The 12,554-nt window shown below is 34.9% G+C and overlaps 3 protein-coding genes across 4 annotated transcripts; all 3 read left to right on the forward strand.

Annotated features, from left to right (window-relative positions):
* Positions 1 to 4,102: 4,102 nt before the first annotated feature.
* LOC122304281 lies at positions 4,103 to 6,719 on the forward strand. The gene is made up of 2 exons (XM_043116454.1): positions 4,103 to 4,583; positions 5,958 to 6,719. The coding sequence occupies exons 1-2, from the start codon at positions 4,198 to 4,200 to the stop codon at positions 6,451 to 6,453; spliced, it is 882 nt and encodes a 293-aa protein (XP_042972388.1). The 5' UTR covers positions 4,103 to 4,197; the 3' UTR covers positions 6,454 to 6,719.
* Positions 6,720 to 7,767: 1,048 nt separating this feature from the next.
* On the forward strand, positions 7,768 to 8,757 carry LOC122304808. The gene is made up of 2 exons (XM_043117072.1): positions 7,768 to 8,127; positions 8,308 to 8,757. The coding sequence occupies exons 1-2, from the start codon at positions 7,768 to 7,770 to the stop codon at positions 8,755 to 8,757; spliced, it is 810 nt and encodes a 269-aa protein (XP_042973006.1).
* Positions 8,758 to 10,531: 1,774 nt separating this feature from the next.
* Positions 10,532 to 12,163, forward strand: LOC122302332. 2 transcript variants are annotated; one of them, XM_043113537.1, is made up of 3 exons: positions 10,532 to 10,652; positions 10,829 to 10,933; positions 11,063 to 12,163. In XM_043113537.1, the coding sequence occupies exon 3, from the start codon at positions 11,097 to 11,099 to the stop codon at positions 12,012 to 12,014; it is 918 nt and encodes a 305-aa protein (XP_042969471.1). In that variant the 5' UTR covers positions 10,532 to 10,652; positions 10,829 to 10,933; positions 11,063 to 11,096; the 3' UTR covers positions 12,015 to 12,163. The 2 variants fall into 2 exon arrangements, with proteins under 2 accessions (XP_042969471.1, XP_042969472.1); XM_043113538.1 differs by having other exon boundaries at positions 10,582 to 10,933.
* Positions 12,164 to 12,554: the final 391 nt, after the last annotated feature.

A 12,554-nucleotide genomic window follows, 5' to 3' on the forward strand; every position in this document is an offset into this window, starting at 1 on the left:
TAATGTTGCATGTGTCAATGCTTGTGGTAAAATAGTTATGGCTTGGAGAACACACATACTTTGTGAATTGCTATAAGTGGATTTGATCTTGATAGGTTTTGGATTCCTTATATTGTTTTAATATGTGAATATGGAAAATGTGAATTAATGGGCTATTTTAGTATTTTCTTTAGTCTCTTTCATCTCTTTTGCATAGAAATTGCTAGAGACTAGCAATAAATAAGTTAAGGGGTGTGATAAGTGTACAAAAATGCACTTTAACTACCCTATTATTGGACTAAAATGTGAATAGAAATCATAAAAATTAATGTGTGTTCTTGAATTGAGTTTCTATTTATTTTGAGATATTCCTAAGCATTTTTTTTTATGGTTAATTTCAGAGTCTATAAAAGAGCAAGTCAAAATCTAGTCAAATTTAAATGAGGACTTTCATGGGATTTGAGACTAATTTGAATCAAGAAAAAAAAGAAAAAAATTATAAAAGGAAACTACAAGAAGTCTGAGCCCGAAATTCGCTAAGAGACAGCCTGTACATATTTTAGTATTTAGATTGTAACTTTCCACTCACATATCTGATTGATGTGATTCTTGATGTGTTGGAAAGCTATCTTAAAGTGCTATAAATTGGTATTCAATAAGGATTTCTAAATTCGAACTCTTGAAGCACGTACGTGGCTACCAAGATGAGTCCTAAAATTTAGGTGATTTTTTATGCGGGAGTTATAAAGATATTAGGATTTCTTTCCTACCCTATATAAGCATATCATTAGCACGAAATGGAGGAGGAGGAGAGATACACGAGGCAGATCTAAATAGAGAAGAAAATAATTTTTGTTTTTATACTTTTTGAGTTCTTCAAATCAAGGGTAAAGTCTAGACTGGAAATTGATTGATGAAAATACCTTTTACTTTATTTCAATTCAAAGATTAAATTTTATTGTTTAAGATTCTAGGATTCAATTCTATATTTGTTTTGGATATTATAAGTTTGAGACAAGTATATTAAATCTTGCTATGGTTTAATTTGGTTGAGCTATAGGATTTTGAATATATATTTGTGACTTAAAACATGTTTTTCATGCCTTTGGTGTGATCTTCTAGTACTGCATTATTATTTGTGAACATAGGGTTGTCTTTAGATCTGATATTTCTTTTTATACATGAAAAATGTGGTTTGTTAAGGGATAATAGATTCTAAAATTAAATTTGAGAAAATAGATGCATATAATTTCATATCTTCCGATTAAGAATTTGATACTTTAATTCTTAATTGTGTATGTAGTTGGATTGAAAAAGTTAGAGTATTGGATTCAATTGATTGAAAGTTGAGGTTTTACTAACCTTTTTATCCGTGCCCTAATCTCATTTTAATTATGTGCTTTAGGTAAAATTTCTATATTCTTATTATATTGTCATTTAATCCTTTCCATTAAACTTACATCTTATAGCATTTCTTCCGACTCCTTGTGGATCGACACCCTGAACTATACTATAGGACCTCGTAATAGTTTGGACATAATCACTTGGGAATATAGGGAAGTGGTCGTGGGGGTGCTTAGCCATAAAGGGCTTTGAAGGGGGTCATGCAAGTAGATGAATGTTGAAAGGTGTTGTATCACCACTCTACTAAGGGTACCCACTTAGCCCACCCTGTAGGTTGATCTCCCACAAAGCTTCTTAAGTAGTTTTCGAAGCATTTATTGAAAGCCTCTGTCTGACCATTAGTTTGGAGGTGGTAAAACGTGCTGGAGGCTAATTATATACAATGCAACTTGAACAACTCGAGACAAGTGAAATTACTTCAACGATCTGAGATGATAGAATCGGGCATTCTATGTAGCTTAAGGTTGTGTTTGATAAATAATTGAGCCATAATTTTAGTCGAGAAAGGGTGGGATAAGGGATTGAAATGGACATATATAGTGAGTTTGTCTACCACAACCTACAAACTATTGAATCCTTGAGAAAATGGTAGACCTTCCACAAAATCCATGTTAATATGTGTCCATGGTTGTGAGAGGATATGAAGGGTTGTAATAGGCCACTATGTTTAGACTGGTTTGCCTTAATACTTTTACATATTTCACATTTCCTAATGAGCTTTTTCATAACAGTTTTCAACCTTGGCCAATAAAACTCTATTTTGATTCGGTGAAGGGTCTTATTATAGACTAAATCCCCACCCAAGGGACAACTATGGAGTAACTGTAGGAGCTTCTACCTTGAATCACCATCGTTAGCAATCACTAACCTTTGTTTATAGTATAGCAGTCCATCCCTAACTGGGAATTTCTAGGGTAAAGTGTGTTCTTCGAACTTAGAAATTAAGCCCACTGTGTAAAGGGTCCTCAATATAGCTTGTCTTAACTTCTTCCCACTATTTTGTGGTTAGGATAGACAAAGCCAAAATACAGGCCTCCAATTCCTACTTAGCATCTTCATCCCTCCTCAACAAAGCATCAACAACCTTGTTGTCCTTCCCCTTTTTAAACTCAACCACTAGGTCATAGCCAAGCAACTTAGAAATCGATTTTTGTTGGATAAGGTCCTTACCTTATGCTCCAACTAGTATTTGAGGCTTTGATGGTCAGTCATAACTATGAAGAGCTGGCCAATTAGGTAGGGTCTCTACTTCTTAATGTCAACCACTAAGGCTATAATATTTCTTTTCATAGGTAGACCAGGCCAAAACTCTTCCCTTGAGAACTTAACTGAAATAGGCAATAGATCTATTCTTCTGCATCAGCACATCCTCTATTGCTCCACCCAAGGCATCAAATTCTATTACAAAGGGAGTTAAAAAATCTGCCAAAGCTAAAACTGGGGGTTGCATGACTCAAGGTCAGCTCTCACTCCGAAGGATAGATCATTGGTACTCAAGTCAATCGGGTTTTTCATGCTAATGCGCTCGAAGCTGAAACTCATGCAGGTATGATGGCTATCAGATTTTGCAACCAATTGGACTTGAGCAGATTATCCTTGAAGAAGATACTCTCCAAGTGGTCACAGGGATTACTAAGGAAGCTCATGGTCAGAGTCAACCTGGTTGAATACTTGCAGACACCAAAACATGGTTGAAGTCCTTCAAAAGATGGTCTGTAATCCATACAAATCGTGAGACCAATTTTGCTGCTCATAACCTAGCCAAAGATGCTCTTAACTTTCATGAGGATTTTATGACATTGTGGAAATTCTGGATTATATTCATTCTATTGTCATAAAAGAAATGATGTAATCTTTGCTGAGTAATAATATATTTTTCTTCTTTTGATATAAAACAAAAATAATAATATGGATAATGTTCTTTACTCACATCTTAAAAATATAATAACTCTTTGGAATTTCTTAATGCAATGCCTAGACATTTCTTTTCATGCATAAGATATTTATCTGCTATTAGAGTGGTTATAAATAAAATTGAGAAATTATCATATAATTCTTTAGTAAGGATAAAGTAGTATTAATCCTAACTTATCATAATATTTCTTGATATTAAAATTATTTGTGTAAGCATTTATTTATTTATTTATTTTACATTTTTTTAAGTGAGATTTCCTTTTTCACATAAGCTCAAATAGATAAGTCACGTACAAATTTTTTTGTAAACAAGTAGGTACTCTTAATAAATAATTTTTTTTTTTTTACATTTTTTTAGGTGGGGTCCCCTTTTTTACATAAACTTTTATAAAATTTATTTATTTAAAATTTATATAAATCATTTCTCGTTATACCATATAAATATTTTACTGTGTATTATAGATATAAACTTGTGAATATGATTTTTCTATTAAAATTGAGAACCTTAATCATAATAGACCTAAAACAATTAGGTACGGTTTAGATAATGAGATGAGATGAGATAATTTTAGATAAAAATTAAATTAAATATTATTAGAATATTATTTTTTAATAATAATATTATTTTAAAATTTAAAAAAATTAAATTATTTATGATATTTTATATAAAAATATAATAATCATATAAAATAAAATAAAATAGTTCCACTATTCAAAACGAGACTTTAATGACTTTAAAGAAAAAATAAATTGTTGACAACAGTCTTCATACAGGATAAGGATGGACTCTTTCCTCGATTATCCGTTTCTTTGCCTTAAGTTTCTTCGGTTACCGAATCCGTAATCAAACGCTTCTCTGTCACCCTCTCTTTTCATCAATGGCAAAAATATCGCCAGCTCATGTGCTGCTCTTTTACTATTGATATCCGCCGCGACTATCATCTCAGTCCCACCCACTGCTTTTTCTGGGTTCTCTCTTCAATTCCTCACACAGAGTCAGACAGAGACACTCCTGTCCTTCTATTTGAAACGATGTCGATCACGATCGAACGGTCCGAATACATCCGCGGTGGTGGCGCTCCGTATATTCCGATCTACGACTCAACGCCGTTCCCGGCGGAGGACAGAGGTGGTGACATGGACTCCTGTAGCTCGTCATCGATCGGGAGGAACACTGAATCGTCGTCGAACGGTGGTGATGAGTCGGAGGGAGAGAGTGAGGTTCAGAGCTCTTATAAAGGACCGTTGGATACCATGGATGCTTTGGCGGAAGTTTTGCCGATCAAGTATGTGTTTTTTGGCCACTCTTTGGCATTTACTTTAGTGGGTTGTGGTTTAATTTCAATTTAAACTGGTAGTTTTTGTGCTTTGGGATAACTTTGTGTGGTTTTGTTTATGGGCTCTATTTGATTAACCATGAGTTGAGGCTTGCGAGATGAGTGAAATTAATTTATATGTTTATTTCAGCATATAGAACTTAGAGAATTAAGCTTAACGTTCTTAGGTTTTACTTTTGAGAATCATTAAGTAGTACTATTTTCATTTCTGGTTAGTGGATTTCTCCTCTAGAGACGAAGAAGGGGAAAAAGAAGAAGAAGCTCCGTTTGTGGATTTACTTTTATTTGGTTGAATTTCATATTGCTGGTGGGTGAGGTAGGCGGTGGTGTCAATGTCTTTGGCTCGGCTTCAGTGGTGTTAATATTTGTTTCTTCTTGCTTATTGGTTGTTTCTTAATCCTAGTCTTTATGATCCTCAATACCAGTCAGAGTATGTAGCAAAACCTGTCGGGGGAAGTTGTGACTTTTGGGATTTTTGGGTTGGTAAGTGGGAGTGTTCATAGAACATGAATTTACGGGTCTTACTTCATTGTCTGCAGTCTTGCAAGCTTTCATACAACTTTCTGGAATTTTCGAATTTCACAAGTTTTTTTTATTTTTTTGATAGGTAATCAAAGATATTATATTCATAGAAATAGGCAAAGCTCAGGTACACAGGAAGTATACATGATGAATGCCTAGCTAGTGGTTACAATAGAAAGAAGAAGGTCATGGACTCTTAGTCCGAATTTCACAATTTATTGTTGCCTAATATTCCAGGTTTATACTAATGTAAATATCAAAATGCCAATTACTTTACTGTTGATCAATTGCAATTCGAATATCACTGGGCTTTCCATTCAAAATAAAAGAGAACAAGTTTTCAACATTCTTCTACTCCGTATCATTTATTCTAGTTATGAATATGGTAGTTGCATGAGTTAGGTTAAAATAGAAAGTGTGTGTGTGTGTGTGTGTGTGTGTGTGAGAGAGAGAGAGAGAGAGAGAGATTTCATATGTTATAAGTGCTTAGAAATATACTGCTGCTTTCTTTAGAGGAGCCTGATCGTCTAAGCAGGTTTCTCACTTCTGTATGCAATTTTTTACTGCAAGTTTCCCCAGTTTTTTTCTTCCTTGAAGAAAATTTCCTGTATCACTGAGTTGTTCCCTAGGGGATCATTTTGACTGGAATAATGCATCTTCAAGACTATATATATAGAGCCTGCGTCACCTGTCTTCTTACAAATGTAATGGTTGGACAAGAATTTTATTGGGTTATCTATTGTTTTCACTGTTATCATCCGGCTTCTTATTCTCCTTGCAATGTTCATTCTCTCATGCCAGGAGAGGTATATCCAACTTTTATAGTGGCAAGTCAAAGTCCTTCACGAGCCTAGCAGATGTCTCATCTGCTATTTCTATTAAAGACCTTGAAAAGGCAGAAAATCCCTACACCAGGAAACGCAAGAATTTATTAGCCCGAAGTAATTTCTGGGACAAGAATCACAATAACCCATTGAAAAACAATGGTAGTGGGATATCAAAGAGAGTAACTCACTCCAGTCGAAGCACATTTCCTATGGGGGTGACTATGACCGGCTGTGGAAGCAATGTTAAAAGTGAGGACTCCAACACGTTCTCTACATCACCATCATTCTGTCTTCCACCTCTGCATCCGCATGGTAAAAAATCACCCTGCAGTAGCTCATCGCCACCATCTCCACGACGAAATTCTCCATGGCGGTCATTCTCTCTGTCCGATCTACAGTGTGTAGCTGAAGCCACTCCTAACATAACTGACTTGGCAATTTGTGGAGACAAGGACAATGAATTACATTGACATTTTAGCTTGTGTTTCATCACAGGTTGGATCTGGGGTTGGAAGCTTGTTTTCTGTGTTTGTTCTTTGCAGGCAGTTTCTTGGTTTAATCTCACAGTTTTACCCATTGTAATAATAGCTATAGGTGTACCATGATCTGGTCATTTTGAGAATATGATTGTAACAGTATTTTGTTTTCCCACTTTTTTCGGCTTTAGCCTTTATGTAATGACCAGAATGCTTTATTGTATCATAGTGGAACTTAAATCTTTGCTTCCCCTGTCAAAGCTGCTTTAGTTGTCACCAATCTAGAAAAGCAGTCATCTTATTTGAGGTAGAATGATATAAAATGGCAAGAATTTTTTAACAGCTAATTGTCGACTCTAATGATAAGAGCCTTGGTCCTAACGGTGTGCTCCCTTTCAGTTTAAAGTTAAAACCATTAGGTGCAAATAATTTGTCCCATTAGTGAAATTATGGTCAAGGATTTTGCCAGTTTGGTTACAATCATGGTGTGCTCCCTTTCAGTCTAACTTGATTCATGTGATGGGGACACGTTACATGAATCGAGGGTTTAATCGAGTAAAAGGTACCTTTTAAGGCTAGATTCAACTGCGTCCTCCTGTTTGGTTGGTGTTGCAGCTTTAACCAATAAACCGAGTATTTTGAGGCTCTGGAAATATTGAAGTTAAATATACGTCATATTATTATCTTATTTTCATTTCATTAAATATGATGTGAATGTTATAAAATATATATATATATATATATATGACGTGGTACATTTATGACTACTGAATAATAATTTATTACATATTTTTTTATTATTTAATAATGATAAATATGTTATATCTTATTTAATAAGATAAAAATAAGATGAGAGTGTAGTGTATAACATTACTCAATTAAAAAAACTATATTAATGAGATAATTTAGCTTGTGTTTTGCAATGATTGCTCCAAACTTATTTTTGGCACAACAAATTATTAAATATTCATTTCATTTCACTGTGGACCCTTTTACCCTTAAATATTATCATTTAATCATTGCAGCACATTGCGTGGGTCCATAATTAGTTATTCAGAATAATTGAATCACGAAGGGTTAAAAAAAATCCTAAGGCTTGAGGATGGAGAAAGACATTTCTAAAAATTAAATAAAAATTATATCACATAATTTGATTTAAAAAATAAATTTTAAAATTTAAATTTTACAAATTATATCTCACTATTAATTAATATAAATAATGTGTTCTACACATAAATTCAAGAATAAAATAACTAAACACTAAAAGACGTACAGTCATAAGGGTGAATGGGATGAACATAAGGGTGAATGGTTGCAGTGTTTCATGCTGATTCAAAGGTTGCAGTTCTAATTGACAAACATAAGGGTGAATGGGATGAACCACAGATCAAAATCATTTTTCATAAAAAAGAAGCTGAAAAGATTCTTAGCATTCCTTTGAGTAAGGGTAGAGCAAAAGATAGGATGTACTGGGGCCCTTCTAAAAAAGAATTCTTTTCAGTCAGAAGTGCATATTTTCTGCATCTAAAAAATAGGGAGAAGGCCAAAGTTGAGAGCTCTTATGAAGTAAAAGAAGATGAAAGATGGAGGTCCATATGTGATTTAGATGTTACAGGAGTGACAAAATTAGTCTTGTGGAAAGCTGGTAATGATTTGCTACCTACCAAGGTGAACCTATTTAAGAGGGGAGGGACACAAGACAAAAAATGCCCTATGTGTGAAGTGAAAGATGAGTCTCTGATGCATGCCCTATGAGAGTGCCCTGCAGCAAATGATATATGGGGGGAGGTAAATAGTTATGTACAAAAATCGAACAAACAGGAAGATGATTTTCTGCTATTATGGCAGAAATTAATGAGTGTCTTAAAAAGAAATCAGCTAGAGGAAATGATAGTGTTATTCAGAAGAATTTGGCTACGAAGAAATGGGTATGTCTTTGAACAAAGAGTTGAATGTCCTAGAAATCTTATAATCTCTGCCAAAGCTTCTGTTAAAAACTTCCAAGAAGCCCATAGCTTTTGCAAACCTACAGGGAAAGAGTCGAATGATGGTCAAGTGCAGAATAGGGGTGTGAACCTGAGGTGGGAAAGACCAGGTAGGGATTATGTTAAGATAAACTGGAATGCATCTCTGGATACAAAAATGAAGTTAATGGGTATTGGTATCATGATCAGAGATGAGAAGGGAGAGGCTTTGGTTACTCTCTGTGATCAGAAAACAAATGTAGAAGATGCAACTGTGGCAGAGTGCATTGCACTAAGGAAAGCAGTTGAACTATGTAATGATCTCAATATCTAGAAGGCTAGTTTTGAAGGGGATGCAAAGGAAGTCATTTCTTCAGTAAAAAGTGAAGATGAAGTACTGACATGTTACGGTCCTATAGCAGAAGATGTAAAGGATTTTTTTAAACACATATTAAACTGGACTATATGGTTTGCCTATAGAGAAAAAAATATGGTAGCTCATACTTTAGCAAAAAAAGCTTTGGCTTTAGATGAAGAAAAAGTGTGGATAGAGGATGTCCCAGATTTCATTGTGGGATGCCTAAACAGAGACAAATTTTGTAATGATTAAAGTTAAATGGAATGAAAAGTTTATATTAAAAAAAAAAAAAAAAAAAAAAAAAAAAAAAAAAAAAGACGTACAATCAATTTGCCTCAACTTTTGGTAACCTCAACTCACTAAGCAAACTCCGCCAGCTCGACAGAAAACATGTTGTTGGACGAATTCGTGTTGATTTTAATTAAACTTTGTTGCCAAAAATTAGTAGAGGGTCCGGTCTGGATCGTAACCAGTGGGTTCAGTTTGGTTTGTAGCCAATAGGTCCGATCCGGTTTGTAACTAGTCCAGCACCAATTTGGTACTGGCCTTCAAAATATGAAAATCTGATCCGTTCCAAGCTACAGGCATCTCCTTATAAACAAATTGATGGAGAAATTAAGCTCTTTCCACTCACTATTCCTGCCGTGTCAATCGCTATTGGAGTACTTTTAAGCTTTGGTACCGGTGCAGAGGATTGTATTTCGGTTTATAAGACATTAACGATGAACAGATATAAACCAAGTCCAACCAGCAAGTGGAAAATATAGCTAGAGTGAGAGGCCTTGTGATAATTCATTCTGATAAGTGATAAGAGTAAGTGGTGTATAGGATCTCATATTCCTTGGAAAGAATAAGTTCTTACTCTTTATAATATTGCAAATTGCAATGGGGATCCAATTGTATAATTGACTAGTCCTTTTAGAATATAAACTATGTGACTAATCCTTTAACACAGGACTCTCAAGGAGAAAGTTGCCCCAAATGACAACCATCAATAGCCATTTTGTACATCCATTCATATATTTGATCTTTCTACTAAATTTCCAGAAGTGGTCTTGGATTGGTTCTAAGTTTCCTAAGCTAGACATGAAGATGCAGAAGTAAATTACGTCTAATATAGATTTAAGAAACTATCCATCTGGTTCGAGAAAAAACAGAAGATAATAATTGTGAATATTGTTAGATAATTCCTTTCCTTTTTTAAATCAAAATGATGTAGTAAACAAAGTGGTGGTTGATGTAAGCCTTCTTCCAAACTGATAAGCCAGTATATGCCTTCTTTTGGTGACTGTAGTTTGAAACTTGTCACTGATTCTGCATGCAAATGGCTGAATCCCCAACTGTTTAGCCATGTAGGAGAATGATTGGCGGTTGAAACATTAACATATTGAGCTGCTTGCAATATATCTATGTAGATCCGCCTAATGAACCGCCAATGTATGAACTTATTCAAAGCACAGTCAAAAAATCCTTTGGTGAAATAGACATGAGTGCCATGCCCTTTGTCCCTCGGACTGTTACGAAAATTTGATTTCCAAACAAGGAAAGTGTATTAATCAGTCTAACTGAAATTTCCATACAAAGATTCGTAACATTAATCGTGCCTTGTCATAAACAAGTTCTTACTTAAAAAATGATGTTGATGCCAACAAAGTCATTATTGTCCAGAGAGCACATTGATAAGGACAACATTATGGAACTTCCTCATTTTAGTTTGCACCTCTGGTCAGATGGTCCCTATAAATTTTCTGGGATTGAGAAGTCGTATTTGTGTGAATTTGAGGAGCCTCTTGACCCCTGCTACACTACTTGGTTGTGAAAGATCGGCTGCATATTGGAAACAAGTCCTACTTGAGAAGAATTACCTTCAGGTTTCTCTATGCTTCTTAAATCAGTTTATGGCACTAACAGACATTGCTATGAGTTATCAGACAGTCTCCATAAAGATCAGTATTATATGTTATATTGCTTTGAAAATTAGTGAAACTTTTTGCATCAGGCTTCATTTTTCTTGTTCTCCTCAGATGCTCAAACTAATTTTTTGCAGCCACAAAGTTCAATGTAAATTTTTTCAGAACGCATTGATCCTGGCCAAGTTGACTTCTCTAGAATGTTGCTATGCAGTGAAACCCCCTTTCTCCTAAGTCTTTTGGTACTGGGGCGAAAAACTTCTTTTCTTCTTTGGTTCCTATTTTGTTCTTAACTTGAAATTTCATGTATGATTTTGATGCTGGTGATAACAACAACATGAGCAATATTGAAGATTTCATTGATTTAGCAGGATCTTACTGCCTATTGGTGGAGTCCAGAATAGGATGGCTTCTTCATCTTCTTTTGTCTCTCAAGAGGAGTTCCACATATTCCATTCCATTGACCGAGAGCTCTACACCATTCTTGTGATGAACCTCTGGCGAGATCCAGTGGAGTCTATTCAAGTTATGGCCTTATGGCTTTGGTTGGAGAAATTGGGATTTGATAATGTTGTGAAGAAGATGACATCCTTGCCTTACATTTTGATCAATGAACTTGCAGACGAGGCTATAATATGCCTCAACTGCATTCACAGGAACCTAACATCTTCCTCATCCGAGAACTATGATATTCCTCTCCTTCAAGTGCTGGTGGAGAAAGAGATCTCTCTCCCGTTTTTCCTCGATGATCGGCTAAATGGCATTGCAGGAGTCGCGAAAATTGTGAACGATGTATGCATCAGAGCATTCTCAGATATAATGCAGAAAGCCATTGAAAGAAATGCTGCTCAAAGCTTAGCAGAAAGCCAGATGGTAATGCCATCTTCGATTCAGCAGTCCTTAGCTGTTCACTCAGGACTCCATCTTTTGGGTGCTGCTGGAGGCGATCTGATTCATCAGCAAACCTCAGGAAATCCTGAGATTCCAGCAGATGACAGGACCATGTTTGTTACATTCTCCAAAGGCTATCCCGTACAAGAATGGGAAGTGAGAGAGTTCATTACAAGATCATATGGAGATTGTATAGAGTCATTGCACATGCAAGAAGTGCAACCACATGAGCAAGCCTTGTTTGCTCGTATTGTTTTTCACAAGGCTTCAGCCATGGAAATGATACTCGGCGGCATCGGAAAGGTAAAATTTACCATTAATGGTAAGCATGTTTGGGCTCGAAAGTTCGTACCAAAACGTAACAAGTCCTCTTCATTGCTGCCATCGTTGATGCCATCTCATTTGCCCGCCGGCACCTCATTCCGGCCTTGAATTTTCTTTCCCTCCTGAATCTCATGTTGTCTAGTTATTAATGCATTATTGTTCGCCGTTCAAACAATAATTTTTTTTTTTGAACTAGTCCTAAACTATTTAATGCATAGAAATATGTAAATTTTCTAAATGAATAATACTCATGCTAATATATACCTATAAATTTGGTGGGAGACCTCACTTCTACTTTATAATAAAATAAATTTTACATTTTGTAATACATCACCCAATTATATCAATTTGTAAGTTTATTTTCTTAAAACTTTTGTATAGACCAAATATCTCTTTGCATCTGAAGTGTTTGGATACAAGAAATATTTCATCTTGTTTCATCTCATCTCATTTTATCATTACAAATTTTTCAAATTTTCACACAAAATATAATAAATAATTCAACATTTTCAAATCTCAAAACAATAATAATATTATAATATTCTAATAATATTTTATTCAATTTTTGACTTTCATCTTAACTCATCTCATCTCATCTCACTCATTATCCAAAAGGCATCTAAATTTGCTAAAAGTATTAGCATTTGA

Source organism: Carya illinoinensis, chromosome 3, assembly GCF_018687715.1.
Source record: "Carya illinoinensis cultivar Pawnee chromosome 3, C.illinoinensisPawnee_v1, whole genome shotgun sequence".
Taxonomy (NCBI): Eukaryota; Viridiplantae; Streptophyta; class Magnoliopsida; order Fagales; family Juglandaceae; genus Carya; species Carya illinoinensis.

Bases quoted from the DNA above. Each gene is read 5' to 3' on its own strand.
- LOC122304808 (XM_043117072.1), top strand. From the start codon at position 7,768: ATGGTTGCAGTGTTTCATGCTGATTCAAAGGTTGCAGTTCTAATTGAC. The intron at 8,128-8,307 runs GTGAACCTATTT...CTATTATGGCAG, and splicing joins ATGATTTGCTACCTACCAAG to AAATTAATGAGTGTCTTAAA.
- LOC122304281 (XM_043116454.1), top strand. From the start codon at position 4,198: ATGTGCTGCTCTTTTACTATTGATATCCGCCGCGACTATCATCTCAGT. The intron at 4,584-5,957 runs GTATGTGTTTTT...CTCTCATGCCAG, and splicing joins GCGGAAGTTTTGCCGATCAA to GAGAGGTATATCCAACTTTT.
- LOC122302332 (XM_043113537.1), top strand. From the start codon at position 11,097: ATGGCTTCTTCATCTTCTTTTGTCTCTCAAGAGGAGTTCCACATATTC.